Source organism: Azolla caroliniana, unplaced genomic scaffold (assembly GCF_043228905.1).
Source record: "Azolla caroliniana isolate FFs.n. ecotype wild unplaced genomic scaffold, voAzoCaro1.0.p SCAF_2, whole genome shotgun sequence".
NCBI classification, from domain to species: Eukaryota; Viridiplantae; Streptophyta; class Polypodiopsida; order Salviniales; family Salviniaceae; genus Azolla; species Azolla caroliniana.
Window position 1 is genome coordinate 2,402,977 of NW_028230437.1, and position 10,283 is coordinate 2,413,259.

Consider the following 10,283-nt stretch of genomic DNA (forward strand, 5'->3'; position numbering starts at 1 on the left):
TCACGATGTTGATTGGACAAGTTTTAGGGATTTCGTGTCTACCATTGCCATCAGGACTTTCGCCATTTTTGCCGCCTTCACCAGAGCTTCCATCGCCTCCTTTTCCTTCATGACCTCCACCACCTCCATATCTGTCACTTTCTCCTCCATGGTGGCCCGACGTTTCTCCCGGAAACGAGGGAGGGCAATCAGTGTTAGATGTAGCATGACAAAGGGAGCTAGAACTGGATATAACTAACACCATCATGGCACACAAAAACAATGCTAACACTTGTGCCATGGTAAGCACACCACGTGGTGTAGCACCTCTCTTATTGTAAAGTTAGCCTTCTTCTTCTTCTTCTTCTTCTTCTTCTTCTATTGCTGCTACTTCTTCTTATTAGTTGATGAAGTGTGGCCCTTTATATACTACTATCACTCCTTATTTTAAGATTGAGCAGTTGAATGTGTAATAAGAATCCCCATGTGTAAGTGCATGTCTTTGTCTACCCATTCATCCATCAGCTAGACCTTGGGGATTTAGGAAAATTACTAAGTTGGTGCTATTCAACCAAATAACTTTTTTTCCCCCCATAAAATTATCATCCATTGGTATGTTCAACCAAATAACTTGATTCCCATTTATACTAGTAATATGAAAAGAATCAATCCCCATTCTTTCTTTACCTTAAAATTCATTTGGAATTTCTCCACATAGCAATACCTCCATACCAACAAAACAACATAGTGTCCATATATTATTATTAATCTTTGCAGAATCTCCCATGATCTTTGTCCTTCTCCTCGATAACATTTATCCTTCTGTCTTAAGATAAGCTTGCACCACCTGAAGCTCAAAGTTACTTTCTTTTCTGTTTTATTTCTTTTAGATTCCCATAAAGTTTCAATGTCGGTTCTACAAAGAAAATCTAGTAGATCGAGTTACTTTAACTTTCAGGGCACATGCATGTCAATTATAGTTTCAACTTGACTAAAAATGTGATGTAGGCACTTTTTAAAATTTTAGAGTAACCATGAAAATCTAGAATAAAAAAACAATTAACCTTCTAGTATGTACTCGAGAATGTTGGCATAGATCCCTACTTGCCATTTGGCAATTAGACCGATTACGTGGTAAGGCTCTCTATTACAAGGGTTGCAATAGAGGCCTACAACAACCCAAATGACATTTTGTACCGATGGGTGTTTCTCGATTGCTCGTTGAGGACGAGAGAGAGAGAGAGAGAAAGAAAGAAAGATATATTAACGTCTTCTAAGGCCAAAATTGGCCCATGAGACAGTTGGTTTACAACAAAAATGAGTGTTTATCCAATCATCAAAACTAAAATATAAAAAAAATAGCTTAAGCTAAAAGAGTTCTAGTAGTGTACAAAACTTTGCACTAAGCCTAATTTCATTTCCACCCAAGTCTCTCAAAAAGAAGTGGGAGGTCAAAGGTTTTTGGTGTGGGTGTGACCCATGGTCCCGGTGTATAGAGTGCCCCCGCCATGGCTTCTAGGCGGTGTAGCTCACGTTCCCTTATTTTCTTTATTGCTTCAACATCTCGTCGAGTTACTTTGAAACCCGGCATCTGAGGGCGTTTGGTTCTTCTTTGATTTTCTGCTTCATCAAGGAAAAGCCCGAGTGGTGCAGGTATGTCGACATTCATTGTCTCCCCATGTTCCTGAAAAACTTCATTTGTTACATGTTGGTAAACATTGGCAACATTATTATCAACGTTTTGTAACTTATTCTCTCTGTGTTGTTTCAATTCTAAGATGTATCTGCCTAGTTTCTTTATATCTAGTGTATCTAATAGTTTAGGGAGGGTGGGAGAGGAACCAAGTATGTCTTGGTATTTTGCCCTTATCTCGGCATAGGTGGGACATTTGCATGTAAAATGGTACTCATCCTCTATCTCTATGTGGCATAACCTACATATCCTTTCCTCCCTAGGGACTCCATTAGTACGTCCATTCTCAATCTCAAGTTGGTGAGATGATATTCTAAGTTGACCAATGGCAACCCTTAGTGCATGTGGTAAGAATACATCTAGATATCTTGGCCGCGTAATAAAACCTAACTTAGATAAGTGCATGAAGTGTTCCTTATAGTACAACATTTTAGATGGGAGTGGCTCTAGTGGGGTGATCCATTTATACCGAGTATAAATTTGCCATATTTCTTGGCGTATTACTTTATTACGGTCCTCATGAGAGATTAAAGTCTTATCAGTCGTGTGGTCATACTTAAGGGGGGGGAGGTTATTAATGTCTAGACCATTCGCAAGAAGCCAACTCACCATCATGCCATACCATGAGCTAGTATAGCCGGACTCATACAGTGCTCGAGAGGCCTTAAAGGCTTGATGGGATATTCTATCAAGTGGTTGGTTATGTATCCTATGGATAAAGACTACAAGTTAAAAAAGTGCTTCTACTAACATCGGGGGTAGAGCGAACTCAACCCTACTAATGTCATATGGGACCGACGATTTGCTTCGAAGTTGGCGTGATAACATCATCACCAATGGTCTCTCTAATTGCGTCCACATGAAAGATGGTAGTCCTGGAGCCCAAACCGCTGATGCATACATGAGAGAGGGAGTCACTAATGAGTCAAAGAGCCACCCTTTAGTTCGTGGCTCTTGGAAGTATGCTTGATGGCATTGTCTCTCAAGGAGTGAGAGGGATGCATGTCCTCTCGTAAGTCTATCCTTTGCTGCTTGTGTCATCGAAAATTTACCTGAGCAGGCATTGAAAGTGACTCCGAGATAGACATATGATCCAACCACCTCAACTGGGCTATGGGAGATAGTTAGGTGACACTTAGCTCTAACTTGGGCCGACGTGTGGAAGATAAGGACTTTAGTTTTCCCTAGATTCACTACCAATCCTCATTGTATGAAAAAGTCATCTAAGGCATTAAGGTGCCTTTGTAGGTCGTGTTCAGATTCAGAGAGCAAAACTATGTCGTCTGCATAGAGCAGGATACGCACCTGCATATCCCCAAGGACTACTCCATTGCCTCCCTTACGAGCAATAAAATTTGTGATCTCATCAATGTAGATCCCAAAAAGAGTCGGAGATAAGGGGCAACCTTGTTTTACACCAATAGTGCTAGTGAAACTATCAGATAGGCCACATGGGCATCAAACACACCCAGACACTTGCTCATATGGTACGTAGATGGCCCAAACCATGTCATCTGGTATCCTCAAGCTCTTAAGCCTATCAAACAACCGCTCTCTAGGGACCGTGTCAGAAGCTTTGCGGAAGTCCACAAAACAACAATATAGTTTCTTCTTGCGAGCCTTAGTCTGGTCAATTAAGCATCTAAGTGTGAAGATATGATCAATAGTGGAGAAGGCTCGTCTAAAGCCAACTTGTTCAGGTGCACAAAGATTTAAGGTCTCCATATAATCGCTAAGCTCTACCTCCATTACTGCACCATATAATTTAGCAAGGGTATGACCTATCATAATGGTCCTATATGTATTTGGGTCCATGGGGTCCCCCCCTTTATGTATGGGGGCCACTGTGTTCATGGTCCATTGTGGTGGAAAACCCTCAGCGAGGGCATGATTGAAGATTAGAGTTAGCAAGGGAGTTAGGCACTCTCTCGCATATATGATGTGTTCTGCTCGCAATCCTGTGTGGTCCATGGACTTCCTATGTTGTAATTTCTTTATGACCTTCATGACCCTAGAGGTCGTGAAGAGTGTCCCCACCGTAGGTCGGGGTGTGGAAGGCAGTGGAATGGGTGGTTGGTTTGGGATTTGGTAAAGTCTCTCTGTATAAGTGTGCCAGGTTTCGGGATCTTCGACGAGTGTTTGTGGTCTTGGTTCCCGTAATCTCTTCCATGCAGTGGCACAATTGCTACTCAAGAGCATATGGTAGAGTTCCCAAAATTGGGATGCCTCCCATGCTCGTCTCTTACGACGTGTCATCTTGCGCATTTCCTTGCGAGCTTGTACTGAGGTAATACTACCACTGAGTTGCGATATTGTAAGTTGTCTATGTAAGTACCTACAATCCTCATCATACCATCTATTTTGTGGCATAGATCCTAATTTACCTTGATTGGAGTGTTTCGTGTATGGGAAACTACTAACTGCTGCAGAGTGAAGGATGTGTGTGAGTTTCTTACTAAGGCTCTCTAAAGGTAGGGAGGGATCAAGGGAGGAGAGATGGGCTTGAACATGTTGAGCATATATATCAAAGAGCTCATGTGTGAAATGTATTGTGGTGTGATGGTGTGGTTGACTAGAGTTGGTGACATTAGAGATATCGCATTTTAGCTCGAAGTATAAGAAACTATGGTCTGCGCCAATAGGGCATGGGGCCACCCGGAAGGAGTTAATCATGTGGGTAGCCTCGGGGCGTCCTATTAGATAATCAACTGTGCTTTCCCCTCCTCCATGTGGGAAACATGTGAGCTCTTCCGAGCCCGACCACTTGGCTAAACCATTATATATGACCATCTGGTGCCGACTGCCAAGTTCGAGCAAATGATGGCCAAAGCTTGTGGCGTCCACACCTTGATCCTTTGATCTACGTGTGGTGCCTATGTCTAAAGGATCAACATTTACCATTTCTAGGTTTCTATTCATTTGAAATATTGTGCATTGTCGAGATTGGGTTCTCGCATTAAAGTCTCCTACAAGGAATACTTCTCCCTAGGAAGAATATCATATTATGTCATCCGATAGAGGTTCATATGGGGAAGGCCCGTGTGGCACTCCTTCATCAACTAATCTCGCCTCGCTAGCCAGATTATAACGAGAGCCCTTTGGGGGGAAGTAACAAATGGCGAAAAATACTGCCTTGTCCTTGCTTGTGGAGACTTTCACCCACATAAAACGAGCTTTTGGGTCTGTGCTCAGTATTTCGATCCTATTATGTAGCTCTCTCCGAAACAATATTGTGACACCTCCAAATCCCCTGGTAGTGCATCAACGTGAGGTTTGTCTAAAAGCCGACTCCCAACGAAATCCTTCGACTCTTGGGAGTCCCCTATTTGGGCTTTGGTGTGTTTCTACTAGGAAAACTATATCTGATACCTTTAGTATCTCCTTTAGGCGGTTGGGGTGTGTCCAGAGTGCGCCGTTGCAATTCCATAAGGTCATCCTAAGTGTGTTTCCTGTCACATGGGCCACACGTCGTCAATTAGTAGTGCGATAATTTATTATCACTTTCCCATCTCGATAAAAGGCGTGATGCCCTTCTTTACGAGCTTGCATAACTTGTGGCATACAACTCTTGCGATGCTCAATTTGCATATTGGTGAGGTCTTCATCGAGATAGATAGGGTCCCCACCCAATCCTCGAAGAATTGGTCTCTTCTTAAAGAAAGTGATTCTAGAGTCTAAGTCTTTAAATTGAAGAACTAAGGCTCTCTTCCTAGTTGTGTCGCGTCCGGCCCTCCAAGCTTTGGTGATAGGTAGAGCCGCTGTGTACCCTAACATTTTCCCGAGTGTTTGTGCATCCTCGTCCGGGGATGCACCTTCCTTGAGTCCAGTGACACGTACATTCAGGCGTCGGGCCTGACGCATCTTCTCCTCTTCAAGGGTGGTATTAACAATATTTTCATCTTTTATTTCTTTTTTAATGTTTCTTTTAACCACATCTACCCAACCCGTTTTTGCTAACTCTATGTTATTTTTAACTTCTTCTTTAACTTTCTTGATCTCGTCTTTTATATCCTCTATGGAAGATATTTCACCGTCCTCTCGAGATTTCTCGATGTCATTAAGTTGTTTTTTGAGGTTGGTGTTTTCCTCTTTAAGTTTTTCTATTTCGGCCTTGAGGGCGTCTTTTTCCTCTCTATCTTTTTTCTTGTGGGTTTCGGCGTCTTTCACCCATTTTTTCATATCCATCTCTATTTTTGTTAAATGATTAAACATATCTAAAAAGTCCTCTTTACTTATAGCCTCGTCTCGTATATCCTTATGTTCCTTAGTTCGCTTAGACGCCATTGTAGTGTCAATAAGAAAAAAAAGATAAAATAAATGGGTTCGAGACTTAGCCGAGTTTGTGTGTATGTCGTAGTCACATCGGCATTTTGTACGCGATGAGCACGCTAAAAGAACCCACCAATGGAGGAAGGATGTGCCGCTAAGAAAAGAAACACATCACTAGGCAACGTCAAGAACAAGAAAGAGAAGAACACGGTAGCACTACAATACGACCGTCGATGGCAACGACGACGGACAACGACGAATAGTGACAAACAGCCCGAGGCGACAACGCGGCAACAGGTCGTGCAGCACACAGACAGCGACAGACGGCAACAAACGGCGACAGAAGTCACAAGCGGCAGCGCGGCAATAGACGATAGCACGACGCGAAAGAGAGAGAGAGAGAGAGAGAGAGAGAGAGAGAGAGAGAGAGAGAGAGAGAGAGAGAGAGTGCAGCACGGTAGCAGGTGGCGACAGACGTTGTAGACGGCAGCAGACGACGGCGCGACAGCAGCAGACGACATCACGATCGTTGCACGACCAACAGAGAGAGAGAGAAAGAGAGAGAGAGAGGGGGGGGGGATTTCTCGATTGCTCGTTGAGGACGAGAGAGAGAGAGAGGCAGGGAGGGAGGGAGGGAGGGAGAGAGAGAGAGAGAGAGAGAGAGAGAGAGAGAGAGAGAGAGAGAGCTCAGTTGGTAAGGTTGCCCAATGGAGACCAAGTGGTCATGGGTTTAACCCCTACATTCCACAGTGGCATCTAGTGAATTAAGAGATATATAAGAAGTATACCCAATGGAGACCATGTGGTCATGGGTTCAACCCCTACATTCCATAGTGGCATCTAGTGAATTAAGAGATATATAAGAAGTATACCCAATGGAGACCAGGTGGTCATGGGTTCAACCCCTACATTCCACAGTGGCATCTAGTGAATTAAGAGATATATGGTCATGGGTTCAACCCTTACATTCCATAGTGGCATCTAGTGAATTAAGAGATATATAAGAAGTATACCCAATGGAGATCAGGTGGTCATGGGTTCAACCCCTACATTCCACAGTGGCATCTAGTGAATTAAGAGATATATAAGAAGTATTACCCAATGGAGATCAGGTGGTCATGGGTTCAACGGGTTCAACCCCTACATTCCATAGTGGCATCTAGTGAATTAAGAGATATATAAGAAGTATACCCAATGGAGATCAGGTGGTCATGGGTTCAACCCCTACATTCCACAATTGCATCTAGTGAATTAAGAGATATATAAGAAGTATATAATAGAGAGGTGAAGAAGTTGGGTTTCGAACCCACAACACAGTGCTTGTAGTGCTAACAACTTACGACTAAGGTAAGGTAATTACAATAAAGAGAGAGAGATTATGTCATTGGAAAGCCATGTTCGCGACGTGTCTTTGTTTCAACGAAGTTTTGCATTTGCGTTCATATGGATATTATAGGCTATTGACTCAAGAAACTACCAAATACCCTATTGACGGTGAGTCGGGAGAGAGTGGTGGTCAATCACTCTTGAGGTACTAACTTTACTTACCTTGACTAAAATGAATTGTCTTTCACCTCTCTCAAAGGTTACCGTCACCAAGAAGTTCACTCATGCCCCCATTAAGGCTTCAATGTTAGATATGTAAATAAGTGAAACGATGAAGAATAACATGGGGATGGTGTTCATCTATGGGGTTGAAGGGGTATCATCTTCAACTGAACATTAGTTACCTATCCATCCCAACTATTGGTATCAACGTGAAGGATTTAGGGTTGATGAATTTTTCCTACTAATTTTCGCAACAACTTAAGCATATGACCATATGACATTATTCTTGATGTTGCCCGCTAATTTCTGATGCAATGTAATTGTTGAGTTGCAATGTCCTTTCGTTGTCTACCAATTTTTCATAGAAAAAAAAAACCACGACTTTTGTCTTTGAGCAGTTCTTTCAAATCGAGCATTGAACTCAAGCTCTCATTTCAAGCATTTGACTTGATTTGACTTGAGCCTTCAGCTCACCCATAATCAAAATAAAAAAATTAGCTCTAGAACTACATTAACCTTAGAACATTGTATTCTCCTTGAACATCGCATTGTTCTCGAGGATTTCTCTAGAGCATTGTTTGTTTTTTTAGTGTTGTTATTGAGGATCCAAAAAGAACAAATTTGTCAGGGGCACACCAACCATGGACTACGATGGAGCATGGATGACGAGGCTACGAGGCTAGGAACTCTAGAAGTTGTGAACGACAAGACTATGAACATAGTAATCTAAGGTTAACTGGAGAGCATGAAGAAAAATATGAAGATCAAGGAGCCAATATGGCAGGAAATGAGAATACTAAATTGATGTGTCAATGACTGGTGTTGAATCCCTTGAAAGGGACCAAGGAGGTTACAAGTATTTATACAAGTTCTGAGATTGAATATCTCTAGAATATACCCCTCTAGAATACACCATAGAATATTTTTAGAATATACTAATTTAAGCTAGAATATTTTGAAATGTATTATATGCTAGACTATACAATACTAAAGTATATATATAAATATATGCTCATATCCAAATGGTTGAGCATGACATCTTGTTGACGTGAGGTTGAAGGTCCAATCCTCACTAACCACATATTTTATGTCACTGTGTTGCGACATTATCCTCCCCTTTACAGTTGCCTTTTCGAACATTATCCTCCCCTTTACAACTACCTTTTCGAACACTATTCTCCCCTTTACGACCGCCTGTCAGGAACAGTACTAAGACAAAGAAGGAATTAGTACTAAAAGAAGTATTAGTACTAAGAGAGATGAAGAACTCTCGAGAGAAGGAAAGAGTGAGTGAGTGAGAGAGAGAGAGAGTGTGTGTGTGTGTGTGATGATAAGAAAAGATATATATTATGTGAAGGAAATGTACATTAGCTAGGAGGCTTAAGACTGGCGTTGAACCGATTTGGTTCGAAATAATGCCTTGTGCCTCCTTTTATAATGTTCTAAGGAATACTCCTAAAGTTTCTAGAATGTTCCAGAAAAATCTGGAATATACATCAATTTTCTATAATAAAACATAAATGAAAATAATGTTCTACGTATTACAATGTATAGTCTAATGGTCAAGAGCTCGACCCATGTAGCCTAAGGTCATGGGTTTGAGTCTTGCCATATCATGACACTATCCCCCCTTTAAAATGACGAGTGTAACGAGTCGTTTTGGATTGAGGACCTGGTTTGTCTGGATATTGACGATGGAAGTCTTCAAGAAGAGCACGAGCATTGGTGACATTCTCTATTGGTTCCCAAGTACGCTCACTGGGACTATATCCTAGACAATCGACTAGATAGTAGAGCTTGTTGCGAACAAGCTTGGAATCAAGGATGGCGGCAACCTCGTACTCAGGTCCATCTTCAAGCTCGATCGGGGGTGGAGGCTGTGTAATACGTCCTGGGATGGTGCTCTCTTGATAGGGTTCGAGGAGAGAACTATGAAACACCAGGTGTATCATAAGTTGTGGAGGTAGATCAAGACGAAAAGCGACATCATTAATCTTTCCTATAATACGGAAAGGACCTAATCGTCGATAATCCAACTTCTCGCATGGGCGAGTAGTCTTGATGTGTCGTCAGAGTAGCCATACCCGATCTCCAATGTTAAAACTAGATGGGAGTCGATGACGATCCGCATAAACCTTGTGTGTTTGTTGAGCTTGTTGGAGATGAGTAGATAAATCCGCTTGTATCTTGCGTAACCTCTCCAAACGATCCTCTGCGCAAGGATTTGTGGACACCTCTAGGGTTTCAAGTACACACCACCGGGGGTGACATCCCGTATAAGCATAAAATGGCGTAACTTTAGTGGATGCGTGGATAGAGTTGTTATAGGCAAATTCGGCGAAGTGGAGAATATCTGCCCAGTCATCCTGATGATAGCTGAGAAAGCACCGTAGATACTGCTCCAGCGTTTGATTGATTCGTTCGGCTTGGCCGTCGGTTTGTGGGTGGTAACCGGAGGAGAGGTTACAAGTGACCTTGAGCATGTTAAAAAGGTGCTTCCAGAATTTTGACACGAACTAGGGTCCACGGTCGTTGATGATACTATCGGGAAGTCCATGATGCCGACATACTTCACGCATGACAATTTCGGCAGTGTCTTCACTGGAGATCTCCTTAGTACATGGTAAGAAATGAGCCATCTCCGTATATTGATCGACCACCGTTAGAATCGCATTGAACCCCTTAGAGACTGGAAGATCTGTGATGAAGTCTAGAGCAATGGATTGCCACGGCTTGCTTGGAATTGGTAATGGTTCTAATAAACCATATGGATGATGCCTTGGCATTTTCTCTC

At 42.4% G+C, this 10,283-nt stretch overlaps 1 protein-coding gene and 1 pseudogene across 1 annotated transcript; both read right to left on the reverse strand.

Annotated features, from left to right (window-relative positions):
* On the reverse strand, window positions 1-3,196 carry LOC147867066 (uncharacterized; annotated as a pseudogene).
* Window positions 3,197-5,143: 1,947 nt separating this feature from the next.
* LOC147867067 (uncharacterized) lies at window positions 5,144-5,860 on the reverse strand. Its single transcript, XM_087315994.1, has one exon. It carries the CDS (start codon window positions 5,855-5,857, stop codon window positions 5,144-5,146), a length of 714 nt encoding a protein of 237 aa, XP_087172120.1. The 5' UTR covers window positions 5,858-5,860.
* Between the last annotated feature and the right edge of the window lie 4,423 nt (window positions 5,861-10,283).

Excerpts from the sequence above, each read along its gene's own strand:
- LOC147867067 (XM_087315994.1), bottom strand. The coding sequence starts at position 5,857 with ATGGATATGAAAAAATGGGTGAAAGACGCCGAAACCCACAAGAAAAAA.